This window comes from Gigantopelta aegis, chromosome 14, assembly GCF_016097555.1.
Source record: "Gigantopelta aegis isolate Gae_Host chromosome 14, Gae_host_genome, whole genome shotgun sequence".
Lineage (NCBI taxonomy): Eukaryota > Metazoa > Mollusca > Gastropoda > Neomphalida > Peltospiridae > Gigantopelta > Gigantopelta aegis.
In genome coordinates this window covers 4,016,653-4,034,373 of record NC_054712.1, presented here as the reverse complement: position 1 = coordinate 4,034,373, position 17,721 = coordinate 4,016,653, and the positions used below count along the sequence as shown (strand labels likewise).

At 46.6% G+C, this 17,721-nt stretch overlaps 1 protein-coding gene across 3 annotated transcripts in view; it reads left to right on the top strand.

Annotated features, from left to right (window-relative positions):
- The first annotated feature begins 217 nt into the window (after window positions 1-217).
- LOC121388155 overlaps window positions 218-17,721 on the top strand; it is a 57,121-nt gene continuing 39,617 nt past the window's right edge. The window contains exons 1-3 of one of the 3 annotated variants that reach the window (XM_041519392.1): window positions 218-991; window positions 8,216-8,285; window positions 17,019-17,044. In XM_041519392.1, the coding sequence (XP_041375326.1) occupies window positions 614-991; window positions 8,216-8,285; window positions 17,019-17,044 (474 nt within the window). In that variant the 5' untranslated portion in view covers window positions 218-613. Of the gene's footprint in view, window positions 992-8,076; window positions 8,094-8,215; window positions 8,286-17,018; window positions 17,045-17,721 lie in introns of those variants that run through there. The other 2 variants (XM_041519391.1, XM_041519393.1) reach the window with 2 other exon arrangements.

Sequence of the window (17,721 nt, the reverse complement as noted above, 5' to 3'; positions counted from 1 at the left end):
TCGGATTAACACGATTGGATCATTGGGTGCCAGAATTGTAGCATAGTGTTGAGAAGTTGTACGACCTGAACAATTTCAGTCACCATCGCTACAGATGAAATAAATGTACTAAAGTGGAATATTAAAATGAAAAAAAATAATTAATCGATGGTACATTATGAAAACAGAAAACACCAGTAACAAAAGAGGTTGCTTTTGTTTTGGGGTGGGGTTTGGTGGGGTGGGGGTTTTTGGGGGGTTTTTTTTACAGTTTTTAATCTGACGCCATCTAACATTTTGAGACATTTTTATTACGTTATGTAGACCGAAAACGGGTGTATCTAAAAGCCTTTCTGGCTGTCCTTGCAGTAACGCGTTTTGCCGACAGTAGTCTAGCTTTCAGACGTTAAACTAGTCTGTGATAAAAATTCTCACTTCTGCCAACGATGACTGAACTAAAAGGAAATTAACGAATTATTGCTTGTGATTTAATAGAAGGTACACTATTTCACGAAACTGATATCGATTCTTACATCAATATTTAACCCTGGAACTCGTTAGGCAGTTTGTTTCGTCTGCAATGTAAATCCAAGCTCGGACGCTCCGCGGCACGGCATCCACCCCGCGCACACTGATGACGTACCAGACGTGCACGTCCATGGACAAGTTCTCGCTGTCTTCGAGATCTCTCACTCTTGGAGAACCCCTCGTTATTTACCGTTGTTCTAAATTCAGGCCACCGACGGAGAATCGTCCAAGAATTGTCAGGAGAAAGCTTGGTGTCAACAGAGAGACAAGTGTTGTATGCTCGGAGACTGAAAAAAGCCGTCTGCTACAGGCAAATGTCGTCTGCTTGGAGACTGAAAAAACCCGTCTGCTACAGACAAGTGCCGTCTACCCGGAGACTGAAAAAGGTCGTCTGCTACAGACTCGAGAATGCGACAAGGAGGTGACGTCATCGGCACCGGTCCTACCCGATGCGGCCAAACCAAACTTTTCAAAGTTAGATCTGGTGAGTAAATGTTTTAGTGACACATAATGCTTGTTTGTTTCTTTCAACGATAGCAGTAAACGTGGACTTTCTTTTTACGACAAAAGCAAACGACGACAAGATAGATCTTTATTGTAAAATGCAAGTAGACAATGGACTTTTCCAAGTCAGAAATTGTTCCAGGATGTTATATCACTGAACTGAGGTCTACGATACACAATAAATATCTTACCGTATTTTCACTTGAAATCCATATTTCATAAAAGGTACAATTTTTTAATCACAAGGTTTTCTTCAAACACGGTCAGGTGCATTAGTAATGTTAATTTTTTTTTTTAAACGGAAACGTCATGTATCCAGTGTATGGTTATTGTAAGGAGATGCAAAGTGACGTCATTGGAATACTGACGTCGTTCAAATTCAAAATTAACTATATTATCACAATGCTTCGCCACATTAAAATAAAAACGGGTCTACTAATCTTTCTATAACAAGCAGACAAGGCTGTTTACATGTCAGTATTTTTTTTTTTATTATTATTTTTTTTTTATATAATTCTGGATACAATATTAAGTTTAAGTTTTAAAAGATGAAAGAAATAAAATAAAAAGTACCTTTTGTCAAATATATCATATCAAAAAATTACCGTTGGATATGCTATATTTATTGTGTTCCAAGCCAAAACAAGGGTGCGGAAAGTGACTGTCGTCGACCTTAGCTTCCTCTGATTACCAAATGTTTGACATCCAACAGCCAATGATTAATAAATCAATGTGTTTTAAGCCTAACGCACAGTGGTGTCGTCAAACCAAAACAAACGTTTTCATAAAGAAATTAGTGCATTCCAGTACTATATAGAGATTATTATACGAGCTCGTGTGTCGTACTGGTTTGACGAAACGAGTGGCAGCATTATTGTATTACCGGAGAGAGAGGTTAATACATGAATCCTGACACAAGTTTCGTAAAATCAGTACGATTCACACGCGAGTGTAATCATTCCTTTAGTATCCACATTATCCAAACTATTATTTTATGAATAACAAGCTAGGGCCATGTCAAAACGTTTCAAAGGTTACTAAAAAGAGACGACGAAACGGTGTCATTTTCCGAAATGACGTCATTTTGATAAACGTTTACACTGGGGAAGTCGCATTAAGTTATGACGTCGCTTCACAAAATTACGTCATTCGTTGTGCACGTGATATCATTATGACACAGGTGGGTCATACTGGTTATATGTCCCGGAATATCTTGATCTATGTGGATAATAAAAACATTTATTACCCATATGGTTAAAAATATCTTTGTACATACCAAAGTGATACGTCCTACTAGAATGCCAAGTGGACGTAACACTTTTGACGTCACACGATGGCGTCATCAACTACAACCTTACAGGAACGTCAACGAAACGAGATGAGTGATATAAATTAAGATCGATTATGGGTAATAAATAGGATATTAAACTCGCTACCATTTCGAATCATGTTTATATCCCTCGTGAAATAATTTTCATTGTCACTCGCTAAAGCTCGTGACAATTAAAAATTATTTCATTCGGGACATAAACATGATACGAAATGGAAGCTCGTTTAATATCTTATAAATACTCGTACAATAGTCATGGTTCCACCAAATTGACACACCCTTCTTTAATATGACAAAACACCCACCTCCACCAAATACACCCCTATCTCATTCGTTTAAATGTTCCAAAATGAACCCATATTTATTTATTTCAACTTATTTTCGTGCTTATATCCAATTAAGGTTCAAGCACGCTGTCCTGGGCACACACTTCAGCTATCTGGGCTGTCTATCCATGACAGTGGGTTAGTTGTTAGTTGTTAGTGGTTAGTGAGAGAGAAGAGGGTGTAGTGGTCTTACACCTACTCACTGAGTCGTTAAAACTCGCTCTGGGTGGGAGCCGGTACCGGGCTGCGAACCCTGTACCTACCAGTGTGGTAGTGGTTAGTGAGAGAGAAGAGGGTGTAGTGGTCTTACACCTAATCACTGAGTCGTTAAAACTCGCTCTGGGTGGGAGCCGGTACCGGGCTGCGAACCCTGTACCTACCAGTGTGGTAGTGGTTAGTGAGAGAGAAGAGGGTGTAGTGGTCTTACACCTACTCACTGAGTCGTTAAAACTAGCTCTGGGTGGGAGCCGGTACCGGGCTGCGAACCCTGTACCTGCCAGTGTGGTAGTGGTTAGTGAGAGAGAAGAGGGTGTAGTGGTCTTACACCTACTCACTGAGTCGTTAAAACTAGCTCTGGGTGGGAGCCGGTACCGGGCTGCGAACCCTGTACCTGCCAGTGTGGTAGTGGTTAGTGAGAGAGAAGAGGGTGTAGTGGTCTTACACCTACTCACTGAGTCGTTAAAACTAGCTCTGGGTGGGAGCCGGTACCGGGCTGCGAACCCTGTACCTACCAGTGTGGTAGTGGTTAGTGAGAGAGAAGAGGGTGTAGTGGTCTTACACCTACTCACTGAGTCGTTAAAACTAGCTCTGGGTGGGAGCCGGTACCGGGCTGCGAACCCTGTACCTACCAGTGTGGTAGTGGTTAGTGAGAGAGAAGAGGGTGTAGTGGTCTTACACCTACTCACTGAGTCGTTAAAACTAGCTCTGGGTGGGAGCCGGTACCGGGCTGCGAACCCTGTACCTACCAGTGTGGTAGTGGTTAGTGAGAGAGAAGAGGGTGTAGTGGTCTTACACCTACTCACTGAGTCGTTAAAACTAGCTCTGGGTGGGAGCCGGTACCGGGCTGCGAACCCTGTACCTACCAGTGTGGTAGTGGTTAGTGAGAGAGAAGAGGGTGTAGTGGTCTTACACCTACTCACTGAGTCGTTAAAACTAGCTCTGGGTGGGAGCCGGTACCGGGCTGCGAACCCTGTACCTACCAGTGTGGTAGTGGTTAGTGAGAGAGAAGAGGGTGTAGTGGTCTTACACCTACTCACTGAGTCGTTAAAACTAGCTCTGGGTGGGAGCCGGTACCGGGCTGCGAACCCTGTACCTACCAGTGTGGTAGTGGTTAGTGAGAGAGAAGAGGGTGTAGTGGTCTTACACCTACTCACCGAGTCGTTAAAACTAGCTCTGGGTGGGAGCCGGTACCGGGCTGCGAACCCTGTACCTACCAACCTGTAGTCCGATGGCTTAACCACGACGCCACCGAGGCCGGCATGAACCCATAAACGTCTATAATTATGAAATATTGCGTGGGAGTACTCCACCATGTTATATAAAAGCTCTCTACCTTCAATGTAGGTACGCGGTAGTATTATATATATATGTAACACTTACTGTCAACAAAATGTGAGATAATAAGATATAAATGTTTGACTGATGATAATTACAACAGAGCTGTTAGTACCTGAAGGAGATAGAACAAAAAGAAGAAGAATCAAGGCTCTATAATAAATAGGGGAAAAGATAAAGTTTGTTTTGTTTAACGACGCCACTAGAGCACATTGATTTATCAATCATTAGCTATTGGATGTCAAACATTTGGTCATTCTTACATATAGTCTTAGATGAAACCCGCTACGGTTTTTTTTGTTTTTTTCATTAACAGCAATATATTTTTATATGTACCTTCCCATAGACAGGACAGCACACACCACGGTATTTGATATACTAGTCGTGGAGCACTGGTTGTGACGGGGGGGTGGGGGGGGGACCAGAGAATGGATCTACTGAGGGGTTCATTGCTGCGTTCAAGAGCACCTCGGGCGAGCGACCGACTGAACTAGACCCTGTCACTTGGGGGAAAATAGTAACTGTTCTTTGTAAAACCCCAGTCACACTAGGTTTGCGACCACTTGCGACCACAAAAAATTCGGGTGGTCGCAATTTGGTTGCGTATGGTCGTAAAAACGTCTTTAGTGGTTTTAAATTGGTCTTCACTGATCGCCGATTACTTTTTCGTCATTTTGGTCGCAAGAAGGTTGCAGGTTTGGCACTAAAAACCTTCTTGCGACCAAATTGGTCGCCAAAAAGTCGCAAAGCTTTTTCTTAGGTGGGGGATTAGTTGCCGATCAGTAGGCGATCAGTCCCAGACCGGTTACAGATTAGTCGCAAAGTGATTTTCTTGGGTTTGGGGTGGGTGGGGTGGGGGGGGTGGGGTGGGAGGGAGGGGGTGGGGTATTTTGATCGCAGACCAGTCAGCGATCACTTGTCGATCATGGAAGTCTGATCGCCGACGATCGCCTACTGGTCGGCACCCGTGGCACACTGTGACAAACACCAGCAACCAATCAGCGACCAGTCTACGACCGATCGCCTACCGCTTGCGACATGCTTGCGACCACTCGCAGACCACGTAATAGCACCATATAAATGCATGTGCTGAGAGGTCTGCGATCATTCATTTGCTGATCGCCGACCAAGAGACAAAACCGAGAGAACAAACCTACCAGAGTAGAAATACTACAGCCACCCAAAGCCATCTCAAAAAGGTTGGCGATCGATCAGCAGCTGATCTGCAATCGAACTCCGATCACTCGCCTACCAGTCGCAAACCAGTCCCTAATCAGTCTCCAACCAGTCGCCAACCAATCGCCAGCCAATCTTACCTGGTCGCAAGAAGGTTGCTGATATTTGTGGGGGTTTTTGGTCGCAAGTGGTCGTAAAATGGTCTTTAGCTATGTGTGACTGGGGCTTAAGCGCTGTGATCAGTCGTTAGACTCATGTTTTGCGTCTGATACCGTCATAAATTATGTTTTTAATGTTTAGTGTAAATGACCTCTTTTTAGCTGTCATATCTACCACATATTTCAAGTGTATCATACATTTGACATCATATACTGAGTTCAAATGCAATGGTGTCCTTGGCTACCGTGCTATAAGCAGACAAACCTTACCTTACGTCAGGTTAAACTGTTTGATCTCATCGCATGTTATAAATCCAGCATGGATAATGAAAACTAATCGATTGAGTAAACAGCAAACATTTTGAACAACAGAGCGATTTATTATTGTCAGTGGAAGAACGAGTTGACAGCCGTCGTTTTGGGTTGTAGAACACGACAATGCTTTCTGCGTTTCCTTCGCTTCGTCACGAAGGTATTTTTATACATGAAATATGATCAATTGTAATATATTTTAGTTCTGGTGTCTGAATTCGGGAAGGATGCATGATTTTTATAGTGAGATGGTGCAATTTTTGTTTTTTTAAACTGATAAGTATATCTACTATTTTCCAAAGTACACTAATATACATTATGTTACACCCTCCTGTCCAGGAATTGGCCACTGGCGACGTCAGAGGTGAAGTTCGGGATGAGGGTGTCTTAGCTTAGCTTAGTAACTGGTTTAACGTGTCCATATACCACTAGGGTTTCAAACACGCCTATCCCGAGTCCGGCCTCCGATAGGATCGGGGGTCTGACTGAGGGTGTCTGAATCTCTTTTGGATATGGGCACGTTAAAGGAGTTCCCATACCCATTATATTACAATTTGTTCCCTCCATCCCACCCAGTGACCCTGACTGGTGTATCAAAGACAATGGTATGTGTTGTCCTGTCTGTGCTGCTAATGGAAAACAAACTAAATGAGCTTCCTCTGTTGAAGACTATGATAAAATTATCAAATGTTTGACATACAAAAGCCAATGATTAATCAATGTCTTTAAAGAAACTAGTTTTTATAAACGTGTACTTTAGTGATGTTCCCCAGTGATCGATTAGAATCGAAAATCGATCAGTTTGGCCCTACCGATGTGATGATCGATTATAAAACCCATAATCGATTGTGGGGGGAAATGTAAACTGTAAAAAAATGTCTCCAGTTTCGATGATGGAATTCATGTAAATATCTTAGGGTTGGGGCTTGTTTTCATGTATACGTAAGAAATACAAATATATTAAGCAGTTATTAAAGGTAAAATTAACAATTTGGAGTGTCCATCACAACAATAGGTACATGACACTTACAATTTAAATCATTCTGATGTTCATTTAAGTCTAACCGATTGTGTAATCGAAAGTTGATTGATTGGTGAAAATCGATTATAACCGATGATCGATGATGAAATTCCTACTGATTATTTATTGTTTGATTGTGCAGTTTATTTTATGCTACGCATTTAGAAGTTGTACCCCGATGTGACTACAATCGAGTGAAATGCTATACATTGTTTGATCTTGTACATACTTAAATAATCTTTTTAGTAACACTACTGTACACATTTCCCATCGTTAAGAAGAAAACAACGGACGTGTTAAGTGTAGACTGCGTTCATGACGGGTCGCAACGGTGGGGCAGGAAATGCTCATCATTCGCGAACACCTGACATCATCACTGTTTTGACAGAGATTCATGAGTACATACTATTTTGTTTAACGACACCACTGGAGCACATTGATTGATTAATCATCGGCTATTGGATGTTAAACATTTGGTAATTCTGACTCGTAGTCATCAGAGGAAACCCACTACATTTTTGCTAATGCAGGAAGAGATTTTTTTATATGCATTTTCCCTCAGATAGGAAAGCACATTGGTTGGAACGAGAAGAAACCCAAATCAATTGAATGGATCCACCGATGTGGTTCGATCCTGTAACGCAAACACCTCAAGCGAGCGCTCAAACGACTGGGCTAAATCCCGCCATCTGATGGAAACATGCAAACAAATTACCCACCTTCACACCCATAGGTGGGGTGATAAACATAAATAATGATTAATTTTGGTAGCACAATGTCGAACAGTTACATGTATCAGAGTCATCTTTATAACATTATTCACTACATGCATGTCAATTAATGTGTCGTGACCGACTCTGACAAGCAGAATAAGTCACAAAAGATTGAGTACCAGCACCACCCCCCCCCGCCCCGCCAGCGTAAAGGGAGATAATTCAGTGATTTACGCATTATAGCGGGCTTGATTCATTTAATAGGGTAACCAATGTCGAAAGAATCATGTTAAAAAAAACCCCAACAAAGACAAAACAACAAAAACAACAAAAAACAACAACAACATGGACATGGACCAGCTTGTGAAAAGGGCATCCCGATTTATTTCTATTTTTTTTACGACATCACTACTAGTGACACTAGTGCCCATTGAGTTATTAGTCATTAACCAGTAGCGTTCGAGTGTGAATCTACGCTTACTTGCTTCTTAGGTGGGTTTTTATAAGCAAATCGTAATGTTTGAGCATGCTGCCTTTTGATGTTTCGGTTTTGAGTTTTAAAACTACGAATTCCTGTGATGACCATATTGTTTATTGATGTCTTTTTTCTTTAGACGACCCTCCGTATGTTGGGATGGGCGCACGGACAACCACCGAAACAGCCAGATAATGAAACCACTGACAGTAAGTGAAATTAATTAATTAGTTAATTGTTAGATTGTTCATTTGACCATCATTTATCATGCAGATACTTCACGTTTTACTGATATTGATTCATTCATATACTTACGTCCTTTGTTTGACACATAGCACTCGTTACAACATTTCGTGCTGGGGTGTTGTGAAACATAGGCCTACATACATTCATTCATTCATTCATTCATTCCAACAGCCGGTTTCCTCAAATTGTTTATTTGGTCCTTAACCATATGTTCGACGCGTAAATAAAACTATCTAACTCTCTCTCTCTCTCTCTCTCTCTCTCTCTCTCTCTCTCTCTCTCTCTCTCTCTCTCTCTCTCTCTCTCTCTCTCAATCAATCAATCATTTTCTAGGTCACCATAGTACGTAAAATTACCACGAAAGGTTAGTTCTAAGGTAGAACATGTAGTAAAACGTGCTGGATTGGTTCATTTTCGTGGTGTGGGGTAGAGGCACGCAATTATATCGTGCTATTCCTTATTCCTACCCCACCCCCAGTGGCACCAGACAGCATCACTACACCTCGGGGGTGGGGGGGGGGGATGAAGGGGTTAGCTCAGTGGATAGAGCACTCGCCTGAGGCCGTGGTACGTGCTGTTCTGTCTGTAGGAAAGTGCATATAAAAGACCTCTTGCTGCTATTAGTAAAATGTATCGGGATTTCTCTGTTAGAATTAATAAATGTTTGACATTAAAATAGCTGATGATTAATAAATAAAGTGTTCTAGTGAGAGAGAGAGGGAGAGAGAGAGAGAGAGTCTAAGCGTGGGAGCCGGTACTGGGATGCGAACTGGGATGCGTACTGGGATGCGAACCAAGTATCTACACGCCTTTATGTCCGATGGCTTAACAACTAAAACCACCGAGGCCAGTAAAACCCAGTGATCCAAAGAAGAAAAAGGTTCATCGATTCAAACATTTTTCCGGTCAATATGCTTGAGCCAATTAATGAAATCTTTAGCCTAACGCTGTTAAAGCCATTCACCAGTTAGTGGACCTGTTCGGTTGGTGTTCACTGGTCAAACGGCAAGGTAGGCTTCTCAGTGGGGATGAAAACTGTGAGCTGTAGTTTTGTTACTTGGATATGGATACGGAGAACGGATACACTTTATGGATGTGGAGACATCTGATAAGCAAGTTTAAAAAACTACAAGGTAATGGCACGCCTGATAGATCAAATAACAAAGTTTAATGTTTGTTTTTGTTAACGACTCCACTAGGGGACATTGATATATTGATCATCGGCTGTTTCGATGTGAACATTTCGTACGTTTTGACACGAAGTATTAGAGAAAACCCGCTACATTTTACCATTAGCAACATGGGATCTTTTATATGCACTTTCCCCATATATAGGACAGTGCATACCACGGCCTTTGATATATCAGACGTTTAGCACTGGTTGGGACGTGGGGAGGGGGGGGGGGGGCAATCAGAGAATGCGTCTACAGAGGAGGTTCGATTCTGCGACCAAAGCATCTGAATGGAGCGCTCTGTAATGCCGCATATAGCGCGTACGGATAACGCTCACAGTTGTGCTATATGCGGCGCGCGCTATATGCGGCGTTACAGCGCTCTGCCGACTGAGCTAGATCGTACCCAACACACATCAGCTATTGGATGCCTGGTCGTCGTCCACTTTCAGTTACAGTCTAACAGTTGGAAATGTTACAAGCTGTACCGTGCTCAACGATCACACTAGGAAACTAGTCATTTAGCCCAGTCGGTAGAACGCTCACCTGAGTTGCTTCCATGGTCGTATGGTCGAACCTCATCGGCGTTCCAATCAGAGTCCGTGCTTATAAACCTTTTAGAGTCCAGACTCAATCTCTAATGACGTCACATGCATGCATACAATTGGTATGGCATTGTCATGACATTACTGTCTCAGACTCTAAGAGTCTTTGAGTCTGGACTTTAAAAGTTTTATGAGCACCAGGCCAGAGTGCTACGACTTGTATATCAGAGGTTGCGGTATGTGTTGTCCTGTCTCTTGGAAAGTGTTTATAAAAAATTCAATGCTGCTAATAGGAAAATGTAGCGTGTTTGTTTCCAGATGAAGATTACATGTCTGAATTACCAAATGTTTGACATCCAATGACGATTAATTAACCAGTGAGGCGGGACGTAGCCCAGTGGTAAAGCGCTCGCTTGGTGCGCGGAGCAGGACGTAGCCTAGTGGTAAAGCGCTCACTTGGTGCGCGGAGCAGGACGTAGCCCAGTGGTAAAGCGCTCGCTTGGTGCACGGAGCAGGACGTAGCCCAGTGGTAAAGCGCTCGCTTGGTGCACGCAGCAGGACGTAGCCCAGTGGTAAAGCGCTCGCTTGGTGCGCGGAGCAGGACGTAGCCCAGTGGTAAAGCACTCGCTTGGTGCGCGGAGCAGGACGTAGCCCAGTGGTAAAGCGCTCGCTTGGTGCGCGGAGCAGGACGTAGCCCAATGGACGTAGCGCTCGCTTGGTGCGCGGAGCAGGACGTAGCCCAGTGGTAAAGCGCTCGCTTGGTGCGTGGAGCAGGACGTAGCCCAGTGGACGTAGCCCAGTGGTAAAGCGCTCGCTTGGTGCGCGGAGCAGGACGTAGACCAGTGGTAAAGCGCTCGCTTGGTGCGCGGAGCAGGACGTAGCCCAGTGGACGTAGCCCAGTGGTAAAGCGCTCGCTTGGTGCACGGAGCAGGACGTAGCCCAGTGGTAAAGCGCTCGCTTGGTGCACGGAGCAGGACGTAGCCCAGTGGTAAAGCGCTCGCTTGGTGCGCGGAGCAGGACGTAGCCCAGTGGTAAAGCGCTCGCTTGGTGCACGGAGCAGGACGTAGCCCAGTGGTAAAGCGCTCGCTTGGTGCGCGGAGCAGGACGTAGCCCAGTGGTAAAGCGCTCGCTTGGTGCGCGGAGCAGGACGTAGCCCAGTGGACGTAGCCCAGTGGTAAAGCGCTCGCTTGGTGCACGGAGCAGGACGTAGCCCAGTGGTAAAGCGCTCGCTTGGTGCTCGCTTGGTGCACGGAGCAGGACGTAGCCCAGTGGTAAAGCGCTCGCTTGGTGCGCGGAGCAGGACGTAGCCCAGTGGTAAAGCGCTCGCTTGGTGCGCGGAGCAGGACGTAGCCCAGTGGACGTAGCCCAGTGGTAAAGCGCTCGCTTGGTGCACGGAGCAGGACGTAGCCCAGTGGTAAAGCGCTCGCTTGGTGCACGGAGCAGGACGTAGCCCAGTGGTAAAGCGCTCGCTTGGTGCGCGGAGCAGGACGTAGCCCAGTGGTAAAGCGCTCGCTTGGTGCGCGGAGCAGGACGTAGCCCAGTGGACGTAGCCCAGTGGTAAAGCGCTCGCTTGGTGCGTGGAGCAGGACGTAGCCCAGTGGTAAAGCGCTCGCTTGGTGTGCGGAGCAGGACGTAGCCCAGTGGACGTAGCCCAGTGGTAAAGCGCTCGCTTGGTGCACGGAGCAGGACGTAGCCCAGTGGTAAAGCGCTCGCTTGGTGCGCGGAGCAGGACGTAGCCCAGTGGTAAAGCGCTCGCTTGGTGCGCGGAGCAGGACGTAGCCCAGTGGTAAAGCGCTCGCTTGGTGCGCGGAGCAGGACGTAGCCCAGTGGTAAAGCGCTCGCTTGGTGCGTGGAGCAGGACGTAGCCCAGTGGTAAAGCGCTCGCTTGGTGCGCGGAGCAGGACGTAGCCCAGTGGTAAAGCGCTCGCTTGGTGCGCGGAGCAGGACGTAGCCCAGTGGTAAAGCGCTCGCTTGGTGCGTGGAGCAGGACGTAGCCCAGTGGACGTAGCCCAGTGGTAAAGCGCTCGCTTGGTGCGTGGAGCAGGACGTAGCCCAGTGGACGTAGCCCAGTGGTAAAGCGCTCGCTTGGTGCGTGGAGCAGGACGTAGCCCAGTGGTAAAGCGCTCGCTTGGTGCGCGGAGCAGGACGTAGCCCAGTGGTAAAGCGCTCGCTTGGTGCGTGGAGCAGGACGTAGCCCAGTGGTAAAGCGCTCGCTTGGTGCGTGGAGCAGGACGTAGCCCAGTGGACGTAGCCCAGTGGTAAAGCGCTCGCTTGGTGCGTGGAGCAGGACGTAGCCCAGTGGTAAAGCGCTCGCTTGGTGCGTGGAGCAGGACGTAGCCCAGTGGTAAAGCGCACGCTTGGTGCGTGGAGCAGGACGTAGCCCAGTGGACGTAGCCCAGTGGTAAAGCGCTCGCTTGGTGCGTGGAGCAGGACGTAGCCCAGTGGTAAAGCGCTCGCTTGGTGCGTGGAGCAGGACGTAGCCCAGTGGTAAAGCGCTCGCTTGGTGCGTGGAGCAGGACGTAGCCCAGTGGACGTAGCCCAGTGGTAAAGCGCTCGCTTGGTGCGTGGAGCAGGACGTAGCCCAGTGGTAAAGCGCTCGCTTGGTGCGTGGAGCAGGACGTAGCCCAGTGGTAAAGCGCTCGCTTGGTGCGTGGAGCAGGACGTAGCCCAGTGGTAAAGCGTTCGCTTGGTGCGTGGAGCAGGACGTAGCCCAGTGGTAAAGCGCTCGCTTGGTGCGTGGAGCAGGACGTAGCCCAGTGGTAAAGCGTTCGCTTGGTGCGTGGAGCAGGACGTAGCCCAGTGGACGTAGCCCAGTGGTAAAGCGCTCGCTTGGTGCGTGGAGCAGGACGTAGCCCAGTGGTAAAGCGCTCGCTTGGTGCGTGGAGCAGGACGTTGCCCAGTGGACGTAGCCCAGTGGTAAAGCGCTCGCTTGGTGCGCGGAGCAGGACGTAGCCCAGTGGTAAAGCGCTCGCTTGGTGCGTGGAGCAGGACGTAGCCCAGTGGTAAAGCGCTCGCTTGGTGCGTGGAGCAGGACGTAGCCCAGTGGACGTAGCCCAGTGGTAAAGCGCTCGCTTGGTGCGCGGAGCAGGACGTAGCCCAGTGGTAAAGCGCTCGCTTGGTGCGTGGAGCAGGACGTAGCCCAGTGGTAAAGCGCTCGCTTGGTGCGTGGAGCAGGACGTAGCCCAGTGGTAAAGCGCTCGCTTGGTGCGTGGAGCAGGACGTAGCCCAGTGGACGTAGCCCAGTGGTAAAGCGCTCGCTTGGTGCGTGGAGCAGGACGTAGCCCAGTGGTAAAGCGCTCGCTTGGTGCGTGGAGCAGGACGTAGCCCAGTGGACGTAGCCCAGTGGTAAAGCGCTCGCTTGGTGCGCGGAGCAGGACGTAGCCCAGTGGACGTAGCCCAGTGGTAAAGCGCTCGCTTGGTGCGCGGAGCAGGACGTAGCCCAGTGGACGTAGCCCAGTGGTAAAGCGCTCGCTTGGTGCGCGGAGCAGGACGTAGCCCAGTGGACGTAGCCCAGTGGTAAAGCGCTCGCTTGGTGCGCGGAGCAGGACGTAGCCCAGTGGTAAAGCATTCGCTTGGTGCGCGGAGCAGGACGTAGCCCAGTGGACGTAGCCCAGTGGTAAAGCGCTCGCTTGGTGCGCGGAGCAGGACGTAGCCCAGTGGACGTAGCCCAGTGGTAAAGCGCTCGCTTGGTGCGCGGAGCAGGACGTAGCCCAGTGGTAAAGCGCTCGCTTGGTGCGCGGAGCAGGACGTAGCCCAGTGGTAAAGCATTCGCTTGGTGCGCGGAGCAGGACGTAGCCCAGTGGTAAAGCGCTCGCTTGGTGCGCGGAGCAGGACGTAGCCCAGTGGTAAAGCGCTCGTTTGGTGCGCGGAGCAGGACGTAGCCCAGTGGTAAAGCGCTCGTTTGGTGCGCGGAGCAGGACGTAGCCCAGTGGTAAAGCGCTCGCTTGGTGCGCGGAGCAGGACGTAGCCCAGTGGTAAAGCGCTCGCTTGGTGCGCGGAGCAGGACGTAGCCCAGTGGTAAAGCGCTCGCTTGGTGCGCGGAGCAGGACGTAGGCCAGTGGTAAAGCGCTCGCTTGGTGCGCGGAGCAGGACGTAGGCCAGTGGTAAAGCGCTCGCTTGGTGCGCGGAGCAGGACGTAGCCCAGTGGTAAAGCGCTCGCTTGGTGCGCGGAGCAGGACGTAGCCCAGTGGTAAAGCGCTCGCTTGGTGCGCGGAGCAGGACGTAGCCCAGTGGTAAAGCGCTCGCTTGGTGCGCGGAGCAGGACGTAGCCCAGTGGTAAAGCGCTCGCTTGGTGCGCGGAGCAGGACGTAGCCCAGTGGTAAAGCGCTCGCTTGGTGCACGGAGCAGGACGTAGCCCAGTGGTAAAGCGCTCGCTTGGTGCACGGAGCAGGACGTAGGCCAGTGGACGTAGCCTAGTGGTAAAGCGCTCGCTTGGTGCGCGGAGCAGGACATAGCCCAGTGGTAAAGCACTCGCTTGATGCGCAGTCGATCCCATCAGGCTATTTTTTTTTGTTATAACTAGTGCACCACGACTGGTATATCAAAGGCTGTGGTATGTGCTATTCTGTCTGTGGGATGATGCATATAAACGATTCCTTGCTACTAATGGAAAAATGTAGCGGGTTTCCTTTATATGTCAGATTTACCAAATATCTGACATCCAATAGCCGAAGAATAATAAATCAATATGCTCTAGTGGTGTCGTTAAACAAAACAAACAAATTAACAGACCATTGGGGCTTGTTGGTTTTGGGGAGTGTTGACCTGCATTGTAAATAAATAAATAACTCGTGCAATTTATCAACTAAGATTCGCCAATCAAGGGAAAAGAAATAAAACCCGTTTTAAAACAGAGGCGACTAATTTAACATAAAAATACGATAGAAGTAACGGACGTTGAGATTAAATTTAATTATTAATGTACCTTCAATATTTATAGAAATGTCACCACCTGTATGTTGCTACAGCATTGATTCGTCGGCAGTTAATTGGAAATCAGTTATCGATAACAAATAACTGAACATTAGTTATCGATAACAGTGAATTGCAAATCAGTTAGTGGTAACAATTAACTAGAAACGTGTTATCGATTGTAGCTACTTGGAATTAGGATTATTAAATCTTGTCATGACCGTGGTGGTTAAATATTGAATGTAAACTTCTCGTTACAGTTAAATATTAATGTGTTTAACAACACATTCAAGGCGCAAGGTATAAAGACACTACACTAGACTGTAACTGCTCACCAGTTGTCAAGGAACACAATAATAGTCCAGTCGAACTTGGAGATTCCCAAATACCTACCACTATGAATTCTATTCACGTGGTTGAGAAGTCCTTGTATTGTCATTCTAGTACGACGTCATCTTGACCAAAACATAATTATACTAAAAGGCAAAAGTTATTGTGACACACAAAAGACAAAGATAATTGATGATATGTTTTTTACTGCCGTGTATGAAACGTTATAACCTGGAAAGAGAAATGGATGAAGGTATGGAAACGAGCAATAGTCCATGAAAAGGGCGCACCTGTCATATGCAAATGAGCCACTGGAAAGAAAGAAAGAAAGAAATGTTTTATTTAACGACGCACTCAACACATTTTATTTACGGTTATATGGCGTCTGACATATGGTTAAGGACCACACAGATTTTGAGAGGAAACCCGCTGTCGCCACTTCATGGGCTACTCTTTCCGATTAGCAGCGAGGGATCTTTTATTTGCGCTTCCCACAGGCAGGATAGCACAAACCATGGCCTTTGTTGAACCAGTTATGGATCACTGGTCGGTGCAAGTGGTTTACACCTACCCGTTGAGCCTTGCGGAGCATTCACTCAGGGTTTGGAGTCAGTATCTGGATTAAAAGTCCTATGCCTCGACTGGGATCCGAACCCAGTACCTACCAGCCTGTTGATCGATGGTCTAACTACGACGCCACTGAGGCCAGTCACATCACTGGAATACACACAGTCAGTAGCGAGTGTATCAACCTTGAGCATTGATATAGGCCTGGCACCGTTGTCTCATTGAGGCCACTAAACGCTGGAGAAAGTTCCTAGGAATGCCATTTCGCAGATGCATGGTTCGGATCCATGTGTCTTGGCGAGGGGTTGTCACGGGTGGTCGGCCGCTACGGGGACGGTCCCTGACCTGGTTGTTTTGTTGATATCGTTGCCATAAGTGCCATATAGTGTTTCTGTGGACGTTGAATTGACGTGCGACGTCAGGTCCCAGATTGAAGCATACCTATGACTCGCCATCTGTCATTTTCACCGAGGCGTGGCATGACGAAATTGCGTGTTCACTAATGGTGTTTTTCAGACTTCTGGTCTTCTGAAGGCTACACAGAGTGGCAATAATTTGCGACAGAATGTTTGGCCTTTTATGGTGAACACTGGACAGGATTTCTCCCGAATATTCTATGTTTCTTGCACAAAGCATGCAATCGCTGCAATAAACTGCTTGGTTGCATTTCTTCGAGCTGTTTCGTGCACATTTTCTCTGGTTTATATCCATAAATCTATTCACAAATTTATTACTCATTTGGAGTAAATCCATGTCACAATAACTTTTGCCTTTTAGTATAGTTTAGTAAGAAATAAACTATTAATTTTTATGTTCAAATGATCCTATATTATGTTTGTTACTAGGTTTGTTATTGGGTTTTTTGTTGTTGTTGGGGTTTTTTGTTTCTTTGTTTTACTTGGTTTTTTTGGAGGGGGTGTTTTCCTCTTCTTTTTTTTCTTTTTTTTTTTTAATAACACTCATACAAAATATTCATTACATCTCGTCCATTCAGAATAGACGTTCTCTGTTTAAATATAATACGGTAACTTCATATAGTGTCCGTCGGTCGTACTAATGGCCTAATGAGCACGACTTTGCCCCACCGATCAATGACAGAATGCAAGCAATGGCGTGTAAAGCTTGACACAAATGGCGATATTAATCTTTGTGTTTCTGTTTCTTTCCACAGGGGAGGCGCTTAATCGCATTACCAAGGTAAGCTTTGTTATCATTTCCTAGTTCATTGTCAGCGTAGCAATATACAGAGGCCCAGTCGTTATGTTAACTTTAATGTGACAAGTTTATGACTGCACTCTGATCTGTGCCGATATTAACTATTGATTGCATGAGAGCCCGCAAAGGATTTATATCTGTAAAGCCTGGTTTCCATAAACTTGGAAACACGTCTGCGACCGACGCAGATCAAAGGTTTTTTTTTTATTATTATTATTTTATAAAAAAAATTAATGGGGAAAACAGCCACAGAAATACGTCAAGGACTGTTTCCATTTAAAGAAATAGACTTTTTGTTATTGTTGTTTGTGGGTGTTTATATTTGTGTTGTTGTTGTTGGTGGGGTTTTGGGTTGTTGTTTTTGGGGGGAGGGGTTTTGTTTGTTGTAGAGTTTGTTGTTGTTTTTTTGTGTGGGTTTTTTTTTTGGGGGGGGGGGGGTTATGGGTTTTTGTTTTGTCTTTTGTGCCTAATGTAAAATAATTATGATATGATATGATAGAAGACGATAGCGTTAGTCTAATTGTTTGCGAGTGTTAGGCCTCCTGAACACGTCACTAGCTTAACGGAGGAGACTGTATAACTATTAATAGGGAGAGATGTGGTGGGGTATGAATGGGAGGATTTCTGGACATTGGTCTGGATTTTGATTGGGGGAGGGA